At 41.7% G+C, this 22802-nt stretch overlaps 1 protein-coding gene across 1 annotated transcript in view; it reads right to left on the minus strand.

Moving 5' to 3' along the window:
- The window catches only part of SSU72 (SSU72 homolog, RNA polymerase II CTD phosphatase), a 74171-nt gene that overhangs the window by 47061 nt on the left and 4308 nt on the right, over positions 1–22802 (minus strand). Inside the window, exon 2 of the mRNA XM_006018821.3 lies at positions 11187–11330. Within this exon, the coding sequence (XP_006018883.1) occupies positions 11187–11330 (144 nt within the window). The remainder of the gene's footprint in view (positions 1–11186; positions 11331–22802) is intronic.

Raw genomic sequence — 22802 nt, forward strand, 5'->3', positions numbered from 1 at the left:
CTGGGCACACGCAGATCGCTACTGCTGGAGTTGTGGGAGGCCCCCAGGCAGGGACACCCAGGTGCTGACCCCAGGCTGCCCTACCCCATCCAGGGCAACTTGCTACGCACCAGAGTGCGTCTGCAGGGGCATTCCCTGGGGACAACTAGTTGTCATCAAGGAACGCACTTTCCTGCTTGTGCGGATGCGCCCATGGGGATTTTTTTTGTTTTAAGTGCTTGGGGTTGTTAATACAACTTGCCCTTAACTTTCAACAGAATTAAGTAACTAACCCTTCCCTGTACCTTCACCAATTCACTCTTCAGACAATGGAACAATGATGCAGCTCTGGTTTCTTGCCCTTTTATGCAGACAGAGGCAAGGGAACCTGAAATCAAGGCAGCTGAAAGGGAGAAGGATGGATGTGAATTATTAGGGTGTGTGTAGACGAAACGAGGGGCATATGTGCACAACACTTTAAAGCAGGATAAATGCTTTTGCACCGCTTTAGTGGTGTTGGTGTTTGCACGTATCAGTGGCATATTGCACATTAATTCCAGCCGCTGTAGCGCATTCGGCGGGATAATGAACCTTAAATGAATTTGGGGTGCAGCACTGGCTATTGCAGAGGGAAGCACCAGCCCCTCCCTCCCCCCCAGACCACTCCACCCACAGGCAGCTTGCCCTCTCCTCCCTGATGCCAGAGAGGCAGGTAAGACATGAGTCTACATGACACAGGGGTTTATTTCGCCCTAAACTGAAGCAATGTTTTTAAAAACCCACTTCAACTTAGGGCCCCCGTTTCGTCTACACATGCCCTTGGTTCCCAGCTGCAGCAGTTTTTGACAGACACCAGCCACCTCAGCATATCCCTTCTGCAAAATGCCACAGTGAATCCAACAACAGGGGGCAAACATGTTGAACTAGAGGTTTCTGCACAGATGATCAGCAGTGAAATAACCTCTGCTGACCAACTATGAAATCCGGTTCTACTTTGATGCCTTATGGAAATAAATAACTACTTAACCAATAGAGGTAAATGGAAGCCTATCATTAGAGACCCCACCAGTGCAGTTGAAACAATGGCAACACTGGTAAAAATTGTCAAGTTAATGGTGTATACACAGTCTTAAATTTGCACAAGGAGACAAAATGTGGGACCGTGGGATCACTGCTGCAACTGGTGGTGGATTTTAGATCTTAAGATTTTGGCCTTACAAAAATAAATGACGTCATAACTCTCTGAACCCAATCTGTTATCTGAAAGAGTTTTTTACCTGCATCAGAACCAACAAGGCTAGGGAGATGGTGTCTGCAAACACAAGAAACTAAGAAAGGGAATAGCATACTAGAGGAAACTCAGGAAACAGTGGCAAGAGGAACAGTGAGGACTCGAGAGTCTCTGCCCAGCACCATTTACTGCAACCAAGAGTTTTATTGGCATGAGGCAGTCTTGGGCTTGTTACAGGGTAAAGAGACACCCGTAGCTACTACTTCAAAGTGGGTGGGGAGAGAAACAGTTTAAACCCAAATATTGTCCTTAAAAGAAATTCCATTCGACTGAAACAATCTCTACTGGATAAAGAGAGTCCACACTGTATTCCTAAATACCCGGGAACCAGAAAACCTAACGGTTTTCTGAATTCAAGAACTAGCCCGCATATTAATTATTCTGAAGCTGCAAACTATTACTGCCCAAGAGTGACTGATATTAATGATACTCTTACCCTAAAGTAAACAGCAAATGAGATTCAGTTACAGCACTATTATAAAAGCCCAAAAAGTGCTGCCAAGTAGAATAAAGGTATTTTTCTTCCTACCTGCAAATGAGATTTCAAAGTAGACTCCACAGCCTGCACACATTGGCAACTTCTCCTTATCAACCAGGTAGGCTGTTGCCAACAATTTTTGCCCATAGGTTACTATTAATCACCTGCATTAATTTAGCATTTAAAAATGCTAGCCAGGGACTGACAGCCCACTCTGCTAGGTAGTATATAAACCAAGAGCAGTCCCCAACTTCTTATTTATAAACTTCTGGGAGTCTCCTCAACCATTTTTGTGTGTATAACCGGGAACAGAAAGTCAGATGTGAACGGTAAGGAGCCTGAGGAAGCAGGGCCAATGAAGGTTAAACCCCAACTGCAGGAAAAAGGTTTATTGCAGAGTACATTCAACTAAAGTTATCAAGAATCTGGGGCCAGTCTGTAGATACCAAGATGACTGCTGCCACCTGAGCTTTCACATCCCTGAACGAGTTAGGAAGAGAGATTTTGTCCAGTGGATGGAGGAATGGTCATTGTCAAATGCCGGCGTCTGAACCATCTGTAGAATTTTTTATGTTATGTTGTCTCCCAAGAACGTGAACAACACAAAGTAGGAGATTCCCCGCCTGGCAGGGTCCTTTAGTATCTTAGGAAGACTGAACAAAAAGGACAGAGAGATCCAAGGGAAGTTCCAGGAAAAAGCAGAAGGATCCCATACTGGGAAATTTAATTGGTGTTTTGGTGGTAGCCTCTTGATCAGAATGCGCAAGGTTAACGGTGGTTAAAGTCTAACCAGTGTCCGTTTAAGTTAAGTCTAACCAGTTACCTTCACGTAAAATTGATCAAATGTCACATTCATAATAAAACAGTTTAGAGAAAACTCCCCAGCTACTTGAAAGAATGTTTCATGGAACAGCTAGTTTTGAATAGCCAGTAAGGTAATCATGAACTAGTTCTAAGTAATACATGGGAAAAGGTTCAAGAAGCAGCTCCAGAGGATCTATGAAGTAGTAATAACCACAATACAATGCAACTGAAGTCAACATCCTTGGCAGAGCAGAACCAAGGACTAGCACCATGACACTTAACTCTAGGAAATGTTACACAATAAATAAAAGCTAATCAAGAAGCAGAAGATTTAACAGGAAACTACCTGAAGCATATCAGAAGGCAAAGCAAACAGGAAATCAGAGACATGGGAAGCAGGACAGCGTGGTAAATAACTGTTAAATATTAACATATTTGATCCAAACAAATTATTTTGGTATCTGAAATTAACCCTAGTACAGCTAATAAAAAGAAAAATAAAGCCACATCAGGGAAAACTGGAACTAAGAGGCACTCCGAAGGGCACTCTGCCAAAAACATAATGAAGTTCATTATATAAACTGGAAGGCTGGAGGAAAAAATAGGCACATCTGCTGAACTATCAAGGAGTGAAGGGCCAACTAGGGTGAATAAGACCACTGCAGAAAACCTGAACTCACTTTTATGCATCTGTCTTACGCACATGCCCCAGAGAGGATGAGGGGGGACAGCTGTCCCAGTGCCAACCGTCAAATTGGCTAGAGCCAACTAATGAATCAGAGACAAGTCCCTAGTACCAGACGGTATACATCCAAAAGAAGTGAAGAAATAAAAGAGCTGGGTGGCAACAAGAGGCTACTCTCACTGAAGTCCGTTACTGCACTGAAGGACAGCCAATGCTGCATATACCCTAGAACGGTCCAAAGAGAGTTACAGGCCAAAAAGCAGCATCTCAGGAGTAGATCTGATCCAATACGGCAATTCCTGCCTTCTGTACTAAATATATGACCTTTTTTGTTCACCTTACCTTCCTCCCCCTTTCTGAACACATTTAAGATTAAATATAGAATGGACTGTGCTCAAATTAGTAGAAGCTGTTGAACCGAATACTCTAGGATACCGACTGCAGGGCGGCTCAGCACCACTTCACATTTAAGGCAATGCTCTTCCAGAGGTCCTCATAGCAAGAGGCTGCCTAGCAAACTCATTGCACTCTTCCAGCCAATAAGTGGGTCGCTCTATTTTGGAAATGATAAGTGCCAGTACCCATCAGAACTAGATTCTTCAAAGGTCATTGCCCCTAGAAGTTGAACCCCTTAAACCTCAAAATAGGATGTTTGCCAAAAAAAGGCCTGGCTTTTGAGATAAGCTATTCAGTAATATCCCTTCTCAGAACTGGAGAATAAACTAATCACAGCTGTCACTACTGTAGATGAAGATTAGCTAGAAAAGTTCTCTCTGGAGATGTATGGACTTCTGCTCAGGCTAGATCACACTACTGCCACCAAGAAAAGAGCTTCTGGTACTACTTCTGTTCCTTAGAAGAGCTAGGCAATACACCCTGCATTAGAAACTTTCCAGGGAGGTTGGCTTTGGAAGCATCAGGAATCTTCCTCTCACTGTTAGGTCTTCTTGGATGTGGAAGAGCCACTGAGAGCAAAAGTTCAAGCTACCTTTCTCAGGTGGAATCAAAGAACTTCAGGAAAGGATCAGCCCCTGCTCTTGGGACCGAGTTCTCCATTTAGATTTGATCTGCTTGAATTATACATTGGTGGGGGCTTCCTATCATGCTTCAGTAGAGAAATTTCACCTTTGCTCCTTTGGATCCTGTGGAGACTGTGTGCATGTCCGTAAGTGCTTCATGTACTAGTTCCAAATGCAGAGCAAAATATAGGTGACAGAACTGTCCCTCAACTGAGGTCTAACCAGCAGCCATATTAGCCCCCACCCCACAGCTTCCCCCACAAGGCTCTACCCCATGGTGCAGCTTACCAGCGAAGAACATATCTTCTTGGGAAGGTGGAAGGTAGGGGGCAAAACCAGGGGTAAGGGTATGCTGTAAAGAAACCATGATGCCATAAATACAAATTGGTCTGTGACAGAGGCAACAGCTGTCATTTGCCTGCATTGGGAAGGGTACTATAAACAGAAAAAGACATTAGCAAGAACACACAAAAACGTTGCAATAGGTAATGGCTGGCCAGCCTGCAGGTCTAGATTTTAAGTAGAGCTCATTCCTACTCGCCTGGATTTTCAACATATTCACTATGGTCCAGTAAGGAATTAGCATGCCTCCAATTCTTTTTTCATATTTACCATGGCAGATATTTCACTATATTTTACCTTGCTGGATCCCAAGGAGTTTAGAAATCAAATGTATAAAATAATTTCACCCAGTAAGGAAATGCATCTACCTCTAAACAGGACGACCACAAACATGATGGGAAGAGTAGGAGTTTAAGAGAATGCTATGCCCTCTAGAAACTTCAAAGAGGCTTTAGGTCAGTAGTCTCAGTAAGGGTGATGCACCACCCTGGGGTGCCTTAAGATCCTTTCAAGGGTGCCATAGGGTGCCACTCAATATTAGCACTCTTCAGTGTGCAAGCACGGTTCACTATAGAGACTCAGATAGTTCAAAAAGGGACCCATAGTTTTAAGAACACACTGACCAGTTGCAATCTGAGATCTCTGCAACCTAAAAATCGCTGTTATTTTTCTGAAGAAAGAAAAAAAAAAAAAGCATGAAAACCAAGAGCTGGCATTTTCCAAAGGGGGCTTTGAGTCTTAAGAAGATGGAGAACTACTGTTTTAGGTAGACAAAAGGTAATCTGCTAAATTGCCTTTTTGCTACTTTTAACACTTCCTTCTGGTGGGGAGTGAGAGGTAGAGATGGAGGTAGAGAACATCAATTCTTCACTGAGTACAAGGCATGAGGACCTTGACTCTAGTTTTCATCTACAACAGGTATGGCCAACCTGCAGCATGAGTGCCACGAGTGGCCTGGGGAGCTCTTTGACATGTGGTACTGGGGAGGAGGACAGACAGCACAGCAGTAAACAAGGCAGAAAGCAGAGCAGCAGGTCAGACAGGAAGCAGAAAACAGAGTACCAGATCAGGCAAAGAAAAGGGATTGGGAGTGGCACTCAGGGAGGGTGTGAAGCTCATCTGTGGCATGCCTACCAAATAAAGGTCTTCCGCCCCGCCCCCACCCAGGATCTAGAAGACAAAATCCCTGAGAGGACTCTTATCAAAACACTGACTCATATGATAACTAGATCTCTTGTTTGTGCTTTATATATCAAATGCTTAAGAGAATATATGAAAAAGATTCAAATTACAAAAGGGCATTTGCAGAGTTTACATTTACACATGGATTTGGCCAAGAAGCTGTGACTTTCCTCTTTAAACATTTCAGTTAAATGTTCCATACACTACACTACCATCATTTGCTGTATCATTTGGATTTTCCTTGGGGGGCTGCCATCGGTGCGGCTAATTCTTCTGTTAAAATAAATGGGGAAAAATTATAATCTATCAGGGGCAGGCCTCAAGGCCAACTGAAGCCTGATCCTGCTTAATTTGAAAAACTTGACAAGAGGCAGTAGGGTGGAAAAAGTAAACCAACATGTGCCTTCACCCAACAGCACACTCAAATGACTTGAGCCCCACTGCATGAGAAACTGCTGCTAGATCCAAAAGGTAGTTGTGCTTGGAGGGGTTACTTGCCCCACAATTACTTCATTTTTTAGTAGTAAAATAGCAAATCAAAGTTTGGAGACATTTTAATGGAGTCTGCCACAGACTCCCATTTTAGTAGTCTGTCACATCTGTATTATGCACGCGAGCGTTGGCACCATTACTGCCTCCTTCCACAGAATCTGTTCAGTGGTTAATTTACTCATAATTTTCGTTTGAAATATAACAACTATTCTCTGTGTGTTGCTTCATTATGTACTGTCTCCTCGTGTTGCCCTTTAAAAAGGACTAGGGCAAAATTCTCAGTCACATTTTCCAAAGGAAGTTACCATTTTCAGAGCTCTGCCACTAGTCTTCCAGGAATTCAAATGCATGGACTTTACCCATAGAGCAATGGCAGCATCAGTTATTAGTCTTACATCTGTAGGCTTGGCAGGATTCAATTTAAATCGACAAACATTGGTTTTACCTGACATTATATAAATAGACAGAAAAAATATTTCCATAAGTAATCATCAAGACTTATAGAAAGGGGACATAAAAAACAGGAATCCAAGATGGGAGTAAGAAAATCCATGGTAGGGGGGAAATTGGTGGCAGAGGGCATCACACACACACATATGCACTGGCTGCTGCAGACAGGGTGGGGGGAACCACACCATGCACGTACTGCTCCTCAGGCAACAGGTTGGGCAGCTGCTGCAGTTACTGGGGGCAGCGCTGGTTGGGTTGGGTTGGGAGAAGGTTGGAGGGGGAGGGCTGTTTGCAGCCAGGAGCCCGGTGCCACCAACCACTCGCTCTGCCCAGGTCACAGCTGGGAAATCAGGTGCCAAATTCCCAGGGAGCCTGGCCCAAATGATCAGGGCAGAGGCCAAACTTTGGGTGAGCCCAGCCCAGCCCAGCCCAGCCCCTGTACGATCAGGTATGCTTTACTGATTTATATTTATTTTTTGTATTTTAACAGGTGATTTTATAACGCTTTTACCAGTATACTGTCATTGCTAAATTATCTACTGCCCACACCTCTGATTTTACACAATCCTGAAAATTTAAATAGATAAAAATTGAAAGGCTTAAAAATAGACATCCATTTTAGCCACTTAAATTATTAAAAAAAAAAAAATTGAATGCTGCCAAGCCCATACATCTGTAATGTTGAACTGCATCATTAACTGTTTGTTCCATTTCTAATAAGATACTGTTACTTCCCACTACCATGAAACGTAGAGGCCTGCAGGCCCTAGCTGCGTTAATTCCCTTGCTCTCTTGTGCACTTCTGAATTGACAGTGTGCCTTTTTAACAAGCTATTCTTACGTGTTTCCCCTTCTTTGCTGCCCAATACCCAGTCAGGTACCTATATTTATAAAATATGTTCTCTAATCTCTAAAGTGGAGAATTCACATGGCAAGGGTTTTAACACACATTGCTAAGGTCGTGGACAAACTTGCTGTTTGAAGCACTCCAAACAAAAAGGGTATGAAAGTTTACACCTGAAGTGCTTCAAAAATGAGCCTCAAAAAAAGAAGAGGAACATAAAAACTTGCACTATCCAACAGAGCACAACAGGGGGGGGTTGTTTAGTCCTCCAGCATCCCACAGTGCTCCATTCCCACCCCCCCAAAAGGGAAGAGCAGGGTGGACTGCCAAGTGAGAGCTCTCCTGTGCATACAGCTGTCCTCAGGAACCTCTGGAGACCGGGTGGAAGTATGCAAGGATTGCTGCTCTTCAGACACCACTGACTGAAGGGCTGCTGCCAGCACATGCGTTCACCGACATTTTTGGTGTGTACGTGTGTGTATGTGCGCGTGCATGGAGAGGGGCAAGAGCGGGGCAGGCAGCAGCAGCACATATTTGGCAGTACTGAAGCACTCTAGAGTGAAGCGGGAATAGGAGCACTTCAAATGCACGCCTGTCCACACCTGAACACTGGGGAATCTGTACTAGATATTTGTTCCACTAAGAAATTTGCAGTCCAGATGCTTCTCACTTCCTGCAGGCCCGTGGGTTCTCGAGTCTCTTCTTCCCCCCCACCAACAGAGAAGAGATGGAGCTTTCACACACCTTGCCATTCTTAGCTGCTTTTTACCTCGGCTGACTGATGTTCGCCACTGCAGAATCCTGTGCTTGGCTGGGATGGCAGTTCTCAGTGTTCGCTTCGACTGGTTAGCGGAGGGTGTGCTGGAGTCCTTTAGCCAAACTCACTCTGAATATCAAATGTCCATAAGTACACCTAGTTTCCCTGCAGACTTAAAGGACTTGAGTACAGAGGTCCCTCCTAATTACAACAGGCACAGAACCTGTATATCTCATTATCTCAGCATGAAAAGGAGTCGACACTTGTTACCAGGTTATGCTGTTTCACACAACATGGAAAGGATGAAGAAAGCTGCTCTCCCCACTTAGGTGGAGAAAGTAAGATTGGGGCAGCATAACAAGCTAATGAATTTTGAGACCCACTCCATCCACCACTTCCCCATGAGACATCAAAGCCCACCACCTACAAAGAGCAGCTCCTCTCACCCCTTTGTATCCACACCCTCTAAAAATATACCCTGACCAAGCAGCTGCCCTAATTGAGACCCCAGTGTCCTTGTCCCAGAATGGATGCTCCACAACTTGTATACAGAAATAAGAGCGCTCCATTTTTGTGACAATGCGTGTTGATGGCCAAGGACTTCCCAAGTCTGGAAATTGACCTACCTCTTACACTGGAAAGGGGAATTTGTTTCCAAGAATTTGTAACATTTAAGGGAGTAAGAATATATAGGTACATCTACTCTTGCCCCATTTCCCCTACCTCAACTGTTTTTATACTTGGAAAGCAAAAAAAATTAAGTCAAGGGGAAAAAAGTGCTCAGTGTCACACTGCAAAGATCCATGGAGATGCATTAAGAGAGCGCAAAAGTGCCGCCTTGTGTATGACAACTCCAATAGAAGACACTGAAATAGGGGGCTAAATATTTTCATTTTGCTTCAGCTTAACAGTGCCATGTTCTTGATACAGCAGCAATGGGATAAGAAAAGTGACCATCACAGCAAATCCTTAAGTGCTTGTAAAAACAAAGATAAATCAAATGAGAGAGTTCATTTAAAAAAAAAAAAAGGTACTGCCACCAAGATGTGAAGCATCTCAATTAGAGCATGGTCTGGCTGGGAGCTCTCTCTTCTTCACCAACAAGTGTTAAAATTACATTGTGTACAAGTCCAGGGACATGCTCTGAATTTAAAATTTAAAAAAAAATTCTCCTCAGCCCTCTGACCAGAAATTGGTTCCCTAATGTCTCTTCACAATAAGGACAGCAATTGTGTCCAAAGACCATGTGGAAGGAAGTTCCCAACGTAGCATCAAGTATCACAGATACTTGGTACCATTTATGGAGCAGTCCTTCTCAGCTGAGAACATTTCGGAAACCCAACACAAAAAGAAACCACCACTACTGGGGTCTTATGGAGCTCAAATTTAATGTTTTCCAGTCAGCAAATACACAGCTACGAACCTGCTGACTTAAAATCAAGCCACAGTGAAATCTGTACTAAGGACCTACTCCATACTGTCCATGCTATTTTAGTGTCTGCTGAATCCAAAGTTTTATTGAACCGATGGCTAAAAGTTCATCTCTTCCACTGGGCTACTTGTTTTGATTCCTTGGATGGCCACTTAAAATAGGTTTCACTGTATTCCTAGTTCTCTTATCTGTCGTCTGTTCTCAGCTTTTTAAAAAAAATATCAAAAAAATTCTACCAGATAAAAACAGGCTGCTGAATTGTACAGAAATTGAGAGCATACTAAAAGGGGCATGCTAAAAGGGTTAAAATATTTTTAACTGCTTTAAGATTCAACCTCCTTTTTTTAAAAGGGCTATTTGCAAAGACTTAAATGATAAAGGGATCTTAAGATTTGATTACCTCGATTCAACATTCATTTAATGTTTTGGGAGAAATCTAATTCAAGTCCTTCCTTCCTCAAATATAATCAAGATCCCCAGAAATCAGAAAAAGTCGATCAGGCAACACTGAGGAATGGGACAGAATGCTACATTAACTTCCTTCCTTAAACAGTGACCTCATTTTATAACAAAGGGCCTCTCAATATTGCTGAGGAACTAATAAGCAAGACCTACATAAGGAATTTATAGTACGCTTAAAATTAAGCAGTTTTTGGTTTTACACTGAACTTTTAATATTAAATATTAGTGTCTGTGTAAAAAGCAAGACCCAAAACAAGTGCCCTAATTTTGCAAAATAGAGATACGATTAAAAACAAACAAACAAACAAACCAACAAACCAAAACCCTTAATTTATGGGCATCCTAAAATACTGTGCGCCTGTGGCTGATGTCAAATAAGTCAGTGTGCATGAGCCTCACTGGCCTTTAGAAGCAAACACTGCATTTTACTGGGCTTCCTGCACTTGGAAACAGACTCTAGGAATACTTTTTTGGTGTACAGTCAAAACCAGAAGAAAGCAGTTAGCTTCTTGATGAGAAGGGAGAACACGTTATGAGTTATGTTCTCCCCACTAAGGCTACTAACATATATTACTCCTTACCTGCTTGCTTGACTGAGCTAAATATGATTTTAATCCTTGTGGGGCCAGATCGTGGCATGTCCATTGCCAGGAATGGGCTACGCACTGGGAAAACGTGACCCGCAGTGCACTGGAGTTAATGGACAAAGGTTCAAATATTCATAGTTCTGTTCAAGAACTACTAATGTTAATTTACCATGAAAAAGTATTCTGAATGCATGCATTACAACTCAATAGTAAGTTACAAGGGAGTGTTAAAGAGACCCTTACATACTGTGTATACCTGCCTAGAATCTTTAAGACCTTGTCACAGTCAAGCAGCTGCCTAATCCTTATGCAAAATAACGAATTACACCTTTCAGAGATGAACCACATTGGATTTTTTTTAAAGGGCATTCCACGGGGATACAGTTCTTTGTCTTTCCTAAGCAGATCATTGTACATCTGATCATATGTCGTTTTGAAATCATAAACATTTGGCTTGTCTGGCGCTGGTCCTGGTAGTTTCACGTGAGTCCCTGTTCCAAAGGATCGGACACTGAATCCTCGTTTGCTGAAAGACACAAAATGCATACAAAAGGTGATCAGGCTGGACAGACAAATTTCATGGCTAGGTGCTGAAGAGCAAAGTACTAAGCATGAAAAATGTTATGCTTAACAGTCCTTCAATCTTCCAAGCATATCTAAGGTAAATGTGTTTGCAGTTCATTATCCAGTTTAACATGCCTAGGGTCTTAATTACATTATTTAAAAAAGTGACAGCCAGAAAGTGAAGTTGAATGCAGTGTGTTGTTCTTGGGCACAAAGTTGCATTTTACTCTCTTGCCAGGGCACAACTGTTTCACAAAATGACATGGCTATTTTTGCAGAGTCCTGCTTCTCCAATGCCTTAATATAAAAAGAGTTGTCTGGGCAACAGCATAATGCAAAAGTTAATGTGCCGCTCTTTAAATTGTTGTATTATTATTTTTTCCTGTTCCCCAAACTTCAGAACAAAGCTGATTAGAATTATACAACGCTAATACACAACAAAAACATAGTGGGCATCGTTATCAATGAACATGGAAGCTACAAGAGAATCAATAATAATAAGCTCTACTTAAATGTTCATGCATTCAGCACCTTCCCCCAAATAGAAACAACTTCCGGGGGGGGGGGGGGGGGGGACAAAAAAAAAAACAAATTAGAGCCTGGAGGCCAGAAAAATTCTTCCGACTCTTCCCAGTATTAGTTGCAAACGACAGTCAGTATCAAATGGACTCTACAGACCTGAAATCTGGGTAAGCTGGACTGATGAAACTCAGGAGCACAGCAAAGTCCAGCTAGCATGGTGGCTAAAACCCACTAAGCAAAGCCTGTTGCAAATTCAACAAGATAAGCCAGGCCAGTCTACCAGTGTCAAAACCTTTTTTTTTTTTTCCTTTCATCCATGCAAAACTAGGTTCTCTGAAAAGGCAATACTTAAAAAGCAAAAGGTGGCATCTCTGTAGCTTTCATCTAGAGCTGCAGCTCTTAAACACGAATGTCCGTTCCTGTGGCTTAGAAACCATTATATAAGGCATCTATACCTCATAGCTTTTAATAAAGGAAAGTGGCATTTGTCTTTCATTTCCCATCCTTTCATACAGGGTGGTGTTTAACAGTGATGAAGCTTTGCTAGAGGGCCTCTAAAATTGTATTGTCCATCACTAACTTATGAGTGCAGGCATGTTATACCTGACACTGACTATTAATGATTTGGGGATTTGAAGGTCTCAATTTCAAGTCCCAGCATGGAAAGAAAGAGAGACAAGTTATTTGGTTTAGCACTAGTAACTGGTTTGAAGCCAAGCACCTTGAAATCTGCTGCAACAGACTGCATACTTAACTGGAAGCATCTGTGGTAAATTCACTGCAGCTAGTAGAGGAAAAGTCGGTTTTTTTGTTATTGAGCCCACCCTAATCCCTGAAGAAACAGATTTCTCACATTTAAGTGTTTTGAAGAGAAGAGTCTAAGTCACCCTACATTTTAACTGTTAGTGCACAAACACACCTTACCTTTAACTGTATGTTTTCAAGTATAATTTTTCTACTAAAGGGGGAAAAGTCACATAGGAAAGAATTTTATAGCTAATCTTGTCCACAGACTGTGCTACTGGTATGTCAAATTTCTTGTTCCCATCCCTTTAAGTATCACAAATAATTTAATATTAAAACTATTTTCCTATGAAGTTGGAGAAAACCTTTCGAGACTCGCTATAGCAATATTGCAGGTAAACTCTTCTGAAGCTCAACTCTCTGCTACATTTTTCTTTATATGATTAATACTTTGCCTGAGCTTGCAGAGAGCCTGAGACCTTGGTGAAGAGGAGACTATCGCCTGTTAATCCCAGTCAGGACAATATGGACTCTGTAATTCTCTGCTTTTACCCAAGGCAATGATGCATTCAGTTTTGTTGCTATAGAATTTGTCATTCATTCTGCCAGCCACCTGACCTTGTACTTACTTGACTTGCCTTCTAGATATTTTCTACACAGCTAACTCCACAAGGGGCAGTAAACTAACTTATACTGCATTCTCCCTGCTTTTTTCCAAGTAGCTAGGCAGCAGGAGATCAGGGAGATGAACTGGAAAACAACTTGCTGTCATGAAACAGGAGCCAGAAGTCTATGCTGAGAGCCAGACACTCTGGAGAATAATGAAGTCACCGGGGAGATGAGTTAGTGAAGCCAATGCAAAGTTTTCCTCCTCTGGGGAAAAGGGGAGAGGAAGATAAGGAAAGAAAAGGAGGCTAGAATCAGACCATCAAAACGGTCACCTGAAAAGCACAATAAAGTTACCATCAAAATAATTATTGATTTTATATTCCATAACATACAGCTATGCTTTTAAGGTTGGAAGGATAGGAACAAAGAGTATTTCATGGAAGCAGGATGAACCACTATTGCTAGGATCCTCTATCAAATAATGTGGTTCTACTGTGCCATGAAGTAAATGATGCCTTTGTGACAAAAGAGGCCAAGTGAGCTCAGGACTAGCCTGCAGCTTTGGTGGGGAACACTTTAGGGGGTTCAGTAGAAGCACCTGTTGCTGAAAATATACTTATGAGTAGTACGCCAGGATGCCCTTTTCATCCCAAGGGCAGATGGCAATCTAGGCCTCACAACAGACTGCAGGGAATGCTCTCCGATCAGGCGTTAGACTTTGAGTTCACGCTATAGGTTTTTAATAATTTTGTTATGGCTGGCTGTGCCTGGGAGAGAGAGAAAGAGGGAAGCTCTGGGACCCCTGGAGAGGGAAAGGGTAGTCCCTGGGAAGACAGTGTCTGAATTTGAGTGGGATGGGGGGGGAAAAAAAAAGCAAAACACATGTATGAACAATAAAGGATGTTTGTTTTGAAGCAGAGGAGTCTGCCCTGTTATTTGGGACATCAGCAAACCTCACCATCACCTCCTGCCTTTGAAGAAGAAAACCACCTTTTTCCAGAGCTGTCCAGAGAAACCGAGGCAGGGGTGTTACAGATTGCCAGGAAAGCCAGGGACAAAAAGGCTGGAAATGGACATTGCTTCTGCGCTACTATAAAAATTATTATGGCAGCACAGAAGCAAACAGCTACAAATCTCCAAAAATTTGTTGCCACAATGCAAGTGACACACATTTTTACCACTTTGTTTGCTGCAGATATCCATTTGCTTTAAGGCAAGAGAGTGCAGGGAATTCCTGGGACGTGCAGGACAGGGCCCCTGAAGCCTGAGAGCACCTACCCAGGTTTCCCTGTTTGCAGAGTTAGATCCAGAATCCAACATGAGCTAAAAAGTCTTCTCCCATTTCTGTTCTCTGATTCAGTTTTTTTGGCTTATGTCCCGACTCCCCATTTAACATGTACTCCATTGCAAAGCAGAAGTGGAGCAGCTCTGGAAAAGAAGCATAAAAGTAGAAGCTGACATCTGAAGTGGACAGGCAGTGCACAAATAACTGAACTCCAGTTTGGTGCTGACACCAATAAGTTTACGTAGTAAACATAAAACTAAGGCAGTACAATTATTGAGTAAATACCAAAAGATATAAAAGTAGTAAATAATTAAATAAAAATCTTTCATCAAGTTAGAAGCAGAGCATCACACAGGTTTTGTTTTTTCTTTCCCAACTTCCCCCCCACCTTCTGATAGTCTGTTTACACCAAGGAAGAAATATCCTGAAACCGAGTTTTAGTAATGTGCAGACCTGGGATCCAGAAGTCTAAGTAATAGTTTCTCTTGAAGTTTTCTGAAGTTCTTCAATGGCAGCTTTCAGGATACCTAATTAAAGGAGATGTACCTGGCAATTTCAATACCTAACAAGCAAAAGCTAAAAGGTATTATTTAATTCTTCTTTTATTTTGAAATATTTCAAGGATCTTCTGAAAACATGTTACCAATTAAAATTTCTCCAATTGTTAAGCATACCAACGCTTAACAACTCCCAAAGACCTAAAAGTCAAGTCTTCCTGAAACATCTGAAATAACTACTTAAAATGCATATATACAGGAGATAGCTATGCAACTTTAGCAAAATAGGTCAGCCATGCAGTGCATAGTTAGCACTATATTTAGTTACTTCCCAAATACAAGTGAAGAGGCGTCACTCATTACAGAACAGAAGCGTTTCCAAGCATGAGACAGAGCGGTAGTTGAAAAACTATGTTCCATCATTTTTAATTAGAAAAATATATATTTTTTATTTTAAAGGCTGAGGATTACATAAGTCTTTTCTTTGGCCAAAACAGTGCAAAAATACATCTAAAATGCATCATTAAAGTTTAATAAATATACAAGCATCTATGATAGTGAAGGAAGTTCTCCAGCCAGACTGAGCACACTTGTCTTACTTTGGCAGTCACATTATTGGCTCATAACTTACAAGCCTGGGATGCCAGGTATGTCTTCCATTCAATTATGAGTAACTCCATTATATGGTTATAAGTAGCTATTAATTTAATAATTACTAGTAAAAAAAACTTCTGAGCGCCAGTAAGATACAATCAATTGCCTGATACTGACTTCTAGGTCTCCTTCCTACTTGCAGACGGGTGTGGTGGGAGGGTGGGGAGGGAAACTCGCGCACAAGCTTATATTCAGTTGAATATTTGTAGACTTACAAGATCACAATCCATAGCTTCATGAATAGTAGGATGACAGCTCATACTTCAAACTTTAAAAGTCCTCCTCTCCCAGATTGGCTTGCCAACTATAACTCTATGCCCCCTTGTCACATTTAATATATACAGTAAAATCTCTGTTATCTGGCATCGGGGGGTGGGGGGCAGGAGCAGTGGCGGCAGCACCCACCACATGCAAGCTTCTCCTCCCACCTCATGTCCAGCAAGCAGCAAGGAAATCCCAGTTAATGGAATTCCCGGTTCGCAGAGATTTTACTGTATTAATAAAGAAGCCAATAGCAAATAAGTGCCACTAATACCTTTAACCCTGCCAGCCTGCTCAGTGTCCTTGAAATCATAAGAAACGCACTGCAGAAAATGTTGTTGGGTATCAGAACCTAGAAGAATTTTTCCATTAGCCTGTCAAAGAATAAAGGTGTAAGGAATCTAAATGAAGTGTCTTGTCAGTGTTGTCAGTAGGTAGAAGCATCTGGATTTATAATTCTGTGGTGATTTCTGAAAAGAGATTTCAAGAGTGTGGCTTGGTCTCTGCTTTGGAGATCCAGCCTTGCATCTTCATTGAAATATCAAACCCTGAAAGAAGAGAGCAAACTGTTACAGTGAAGAAATCATCAAGTTCTAAAACAAGGTTATCATATCTCCTGAGATACAGAGCAGGAGACCCGAGGATGTTTTTGAGCAAAGCAGCCTTCAGTGTCTTAACTCCTGGTTCATCATACAGCCAACAGGAAAGAGTAAAACAATTCAGGTTTAATTTTCTGCGCATCAGATCATATCCCCCCTCCCCCCCCCACAGAGGCTGAGTGCTCTTTCCCCTCCTAGTTCTTAAAAACACTCCTAGCACAGACTGTAAAGAGACAATATTTGGTTCTTACTTCTGATGTACTGCCACACCTCTATCAAGCCACTGTTTCTTCTATTTAAATATTTAACCTATCCTGATCTTTGATCCACTCTCTCTTCTTACACTTTTCTCTTCTCCAGTAATTGTGCAGGTGTTGCTATTTGTATGCAACAGGGCCAGCAGCAAGAATGAAAGTGGCCTCATCCTGGGTAGTTTCATTCTGCTGGGTCATGGGTAGCTAGCTGGGTACAGACAGAAGTACAGAAATCCAATGCCTAACGGAGACAGGAAAATGTGTTTCTCCTCTCCTCGTCTCATTTGCAGAACCTAATATCTGTACACTTTTTGTCCAAGCATTTTCCATGTAAAGCAGATTCGATTAATTCTGTTGTGGTTTACTGGACAACAGAAACAAATACAGGCAAAATGTTAATAAGGATAATCAAACTGTTCTGTTTCTGTAAATTTGTTGCATAACAAATCAGATCTAAAATCAGATCTATTTTGCAGCCAAAATACACGCATCTAATTTCTACCTGTGGGATCCCAGACAAGTGTTTATTACAGGAATTACTCCTCAGAAGAGCAAAAGTCCATCTCTCATTCTTCAGACATGAAAATTCAAGGTTTATCCAATTAGTGGGCAGCAGTGTATTTACCTGTACTTCAAAGTCAGCTGATAGTCTTATAAAAAAGTGAAACGATCTGCCTTAATCATCATGTTTACATCAACTTTCATTCCTGAAACTACAATAGCGAATAAGAGGCTTTTAAATCTATAGGAACAGGTTCTTTTGAGAATCAATTCTATTAGTAAATAAATAATAAATCAATAACATCAGTACACCAAAAAAAAAAAAAAGAAAAAAGAAAAAAAGGAGTAGGAAAATCAGTCTCCCTGGTAAACTGTGACGCAAAACGCCACCTAGAATGTCTAAGCACTTGTATTACAAGATTCTGCCAGCTGAGCTTTACTGACCAAATGTCTGAAAAGCTCATTTTCCACAGCGGAGTATGATCTGCCAGAAAAATTCCAGTATGAACTCTGTTCTTTGGCTAAAAGAGGCTTCTTTCATGTGGAGAAGTTGGGATGGCTCTGCCAGCAGACCTATGTCGCCAGCAGACCTATGTCCACACCAGACAGCTCAGCCACCAGCTCAGTGTATGCACTTCCACCACAGTTAAGGCAGAAGACATAGCTTAAAAATAAGAGTGTGAAGTTGACCGCTTGAATCTGTACAGCTTTTACAGAAGCATCAAAATGGAGCTCTCATCCTTCTTTCTTCCAACACCAATGTGCTGTTCTGCACACATCACTTCAACCAACTGGCAGGATTTTACAAGCGTTTTTCCCTTAAGACAATGGCTCAGATGAGGTCTTTAGTACCCTACACTTCTTTTTTTTTCCTCTTCCTCTCCCAGAGTACAAAAGAACTGTGATAAACAAGCCACCTGCAAAATGTTTCCTCCTTGCTCTCTCCCTATAGTACCACTAACTATACTGAGTTGGCCAGGGTGCAAACATACTGGCTTCAGCACAGCATTTACAAACCCACTTCTCCTGAAAGGTTTGAGCTATGCCAAAGCAGTTCTCATATCTCCTAGAACTCATGATGTAAACCTCCATTAGCAAGGCTTCCCACACCAAGACTTGAGGTTCTGAAGCATTTTAACCATTTCAGCCTTCCTTCCTCAAATTAAGTGCAGCTCTCAAGTTTAGAAATCTTGGTACTAGATGCCCAAGTACACCTTGGTGTGCAATTTACAGGACAAGGCTCTGCTACCTGGAAATAATTGAAAATGTTTCAGCACATTATGGTAACTATGAAAAAAAAGGCTCAATCAGCTCTGGAAGCTATTTTCCAGAGTCACTGTCTACTAAGCAGCGGAACAAATTTGAATGAGCGCATCAAGTATTTGCTATTTAGTAGCTAGCAATGACTTCCAGTCCCATAAAAAACAAATATTTACTTTAGGAAGTAATTTAGAGAGTCTTACTGAATCAACATATGGAAAATCTTAGATGGCACATATGCTATCTACAGCAAGAGTACATGGTACACTAACATCCCCCAGTCAGTGCTCACAACTTCTGAAAATGCCCAGTGCTCAGCCTAGGCATTAAGAGGTAGATCTAGAGATGCAAACAGTTTTCACTAACATTTGCTACAGTTATGGCTGAATTTGATTTCCTGGTAGTTGTCAAAGTGACATTTGAGCACTTACAAAAGGCTGTTTCTGGGACATGCAGCTCTGTAGGTAAACCACTACGTATGCATGTACCAAGGAGAAATCCCTATGTTCCAGCCCCAAAGTTGAGAGGTTAGAGAACTCACTTCAGAAGCTGGAGACATAAGGTTTTAGGTCTCCCCTGCCCAAAGATTTGAACCTGGATCCCTCTAGTTTCCCGGAACAACACTCTAATCTCCCACCACGAGTCAGAAATTACTCAGGCCCCGCTTCAGCACTGGAAAGTCACTGGTGGAGAGCGCTAGTGGAGAGCGTGTGGTGCTGCAGCCCCACCAGCAGCACCACTGCCTCTTGACCCCAGGGAAACAAATATTCACACTCGTGTAGATGTGGCCAATGAGACCAAGGTACCAGGACAGAAACCCAGGGTCCCCACCCTTCCACAGCAGCCGCCATCTCACTGAACCACACATCCTTTGGTTTGTTTTCTTCCTCCTCTCCACACACATCTCCCCTCTTTCAGCTGTCCAAAGCTCCCACTTCAAAATAACACTGGAGAATTCAATATAAACTGTAGAAGGGCATAAATAATACCCAACCTATGGTATGGTTGTCAGAGCCTGGTGCTAGGAAGTCAGGAAGACAGGCTCAAACCTTACTCTAGGCAAATGCCCTAATCACTCAGCTACTGAGAGGGCTAGGGATGGGTTTAGGCCACCTACATTTTCAGGTCTTGGATATCAGCATGCATCCAAGGTGTGCACGTGCATGCGCATAGCCCTGTACATACCTGGCCAGTGCATAGCCTACTGCACATGCTTGATCATGCAATGCACATCCCATCCCCACTCACTGCTAGGAACAGAAACCCAACCCATGCATGTCAGAAATGCCACTGATGACTAAAAAACTGCCACTTAATTGACTAAAATCAAACAGAATTCTACCTTATGAGCACAGATGGGAAAAATCAATAACTTTACACACATAAACCAGGACTCAGCAGGTATTTAGGCAGCAGAAGGCAGTCTTGACATCACTGGGACTACTCAAACACGTAGCAGGCACACACTGAAGTACCTTGCTGAATCAGAGGAGGATCCTAACATGCTTTACAAAGAAAAATTACTATTTCTGGATGGGAGCAAAACAGCTAAACAGCTGTCAGCAGCTCTAGATGCCAGTGGTGAATCAACAACACTTGGAACAGGACAAAGATGTCCTTCTAGAGCTCTAGGGATTGATGGCACCAGTAGAGGGAAAACAAAGTTTGGATCTAAGGAGATGAGTAAAAGACTCAAAGGAAGTTCGGATCCTGGTCAATTTTTTGGACTCTTACCTCTTACCACAGATGTTTTGGCTTTGTGTTATAAAACGGAAAACTCAGTTAAGTTTCAGCTCAAACTTATGCAGAGTTCTCTCTCAAATGACTAATACCAAACCCCAATAAAGGGAAGGCTTAATGTAATTAGGTGTTAATATTACTGACCAGCAACTTTCTTTAGGAAGAAATTTGAGTGAAGATTCTGGGCAAATTTTAATAGATCTACCATCACAGTAGGTACGAGAAAACTGAAGATAAATGCTTGGGGGGGGGGGGGGTTTCAGACCAAGCTGACAAAAACTGGTATCATGAAGCCAATGTACATATTACTCTTAAAAATCACATTTTATCAGGGCCTTTGGCTGTAACCATGTTGGTCTAAGGACATAAGCAGGCAAGGTTCTTTGGGTAGATGCGATATCTTTTATTAGACCAAAAGATTAAAGATATCACATCTACCCACAAAGCCTTGCCTGCATTTTGTTATCAAGAACTATCTTGTGAAAATAAGCATATCATTAATTGATTTTGATTGCAAAATATTCATAAAGTTGCCAACTCCTTCTATTTCAATATGCCACTTGCCAAAGTAATGAGTTTTGTTAAATAAACCGCATTAACTTAAGAATCTAATAAATCATGCTGACATTTGCTCCCTCTTCAGTGATGCCAAGCTAAGCTCAACATTTTTAAATGTGGTTTGTTTGTTTGTTTGGGGGGGGGTTGGAAACTAAGAGATAATTTATCTGATAAAAAGGTAAGTGCTCTTCATTTAATTCAGGTGCTGACAGCAGACATGTACTCCATCAGCACCGAAACTGAAGCCATTCACAGTAAATTGTGCTTGACTGAACTTTCATTTCTCTAACTCAGTTAAAATGCATTATATGATTCAGTGAGCTTCCATTAGAAGGATTTTAACTCTCACTGTTTGCCACCCATAATATTATTATTATTATTATCTCCCAACCCAAATCAAGCTTTCTAACACTGAACTCATATGAAGGAAAATGTACACGTAGCACATAACCCTCCTTCAAAACTACACTTTGCATAGAGTAGTATTAGCTAGCTGCATAAAATCCCAATTCTAAGAGAATGAGATAACATAGCAATATTATCCGGAAGATTAACAAACAATACACACAGAGATGCTAAAACAGGTCACACTTACACACTTGGCGTTGTACAGTACATTTTATAAATTCCCGTACACAGGACATATATGAACTTGGAAGTTACCATCTGAAAATTATTTGTTGATCCTTGTACCATTGAGTCCTCCCTCCTTCCCCCTCCCCCAGAATTGCAGACAGCCTGGAAGCTGTTCAGTAATGAGCAAATGAATAATACTGCAAGCTTCTAAATATTGTTTTGTAAATTTATTCCAATTCCGTTAATCTCATTTCCACTGCCCTTCCCTACAAGATTAACTCAGCAAATTGCTTCAACTAATAATTTTAGGCAACACGCCATAGAAGTTATATTCCATCTATAGGGCACATCTTTTCAGTGTCCTGTTACTTCAAGGAAGATTGTGATTTCCTAGCTCTCAATGGAAGATGGGATTCCCTGGCTGCTGGGAGAACACGGACAGGTTCCAATTAAGCTGGAGAAGTCATTCCCTTTTGAGGCTGAATGCTTTTTGCTGTAGGACAAGAAACAGAAGCCGAGTTCAGTCATCGAGTCTCCTGGACCTGAAGCTTCCAACTCAATAACCGACCTGTCAGGAACTGAAAGGAACTGCTGCAGTTATTCTTGTGCCTACAAGCTGGAAGCTTTAGACTGCCTCTTTCCTAGTTAATTTAGTTTCTCAGTGGCTCAGCACACTTTCTGTATTCGCTGCCATGGTGTGCATGTATGAACACATGCAAGCTGAAATGTATACAGTACTAGCTATTCATAAAAATAAGCAAGTCCTCTGTCCTGAAGACTACTGTGTAAGTAGCACATTTCTACATATACTGTATGTGGCAACAATACTCTATTGAGTAAGGGAGATTTCTGATATTAGACTTTTCAGAAAAAACAAGCAATTCAGAATAACACCATAGATGTCACTACTCTGTGTAAATATGGGACGTCATCATTACCTTCCCCGTCCCTCCCCCTTTTTCTTCTGTTGTACCGTTTGTTGTTGCTTCTCTTAACCAATCATCAATGGTCAAATCCTGCCTCAATTAAACTTTCCAAAACACCTTATGAGAAGTGTCATCTTATGCATTGGTACAGAGCAGCATGAAAGCGGCACCAGTCCCATTCCAGGCCTTTGGAAATGACAGCTGTGCAAATAGTTACATAATGATCGATTCAGACTACTGTTACATGATCCAACTGCATTTAGATGAGTTTCTCAAGTAGCAAGAAGTCCATTTCCATTAGGATTCCTCAGTGACAACATAGAAAGATGTTTTCCCTTCCTCCAAAATGGTTACTGCTCTTTACACAAAGACCAATTTAAATCAGTTAGCATCAATTGTCTTGAGTCTGTCGACTTACTGTAGGCCATTTGTTACTTAGTTCTTCCGA

The sequence above is a fragment of the Alligator sinensis genome, unplaced genomic scaffold (genome assembly GCF_000455745.1).
Source record: "Alligator sinensis unplaced genomic scaffold, ASM45574v1 scaffold569_1, whole genome shotgun sequence".
Classification (NCBI taxonomy): domain Eukaryota; kingdom Metazoa; phylum Chordata; order Crocodylia; family Alligatoridae; genus Alligator; species Alligator sinensis.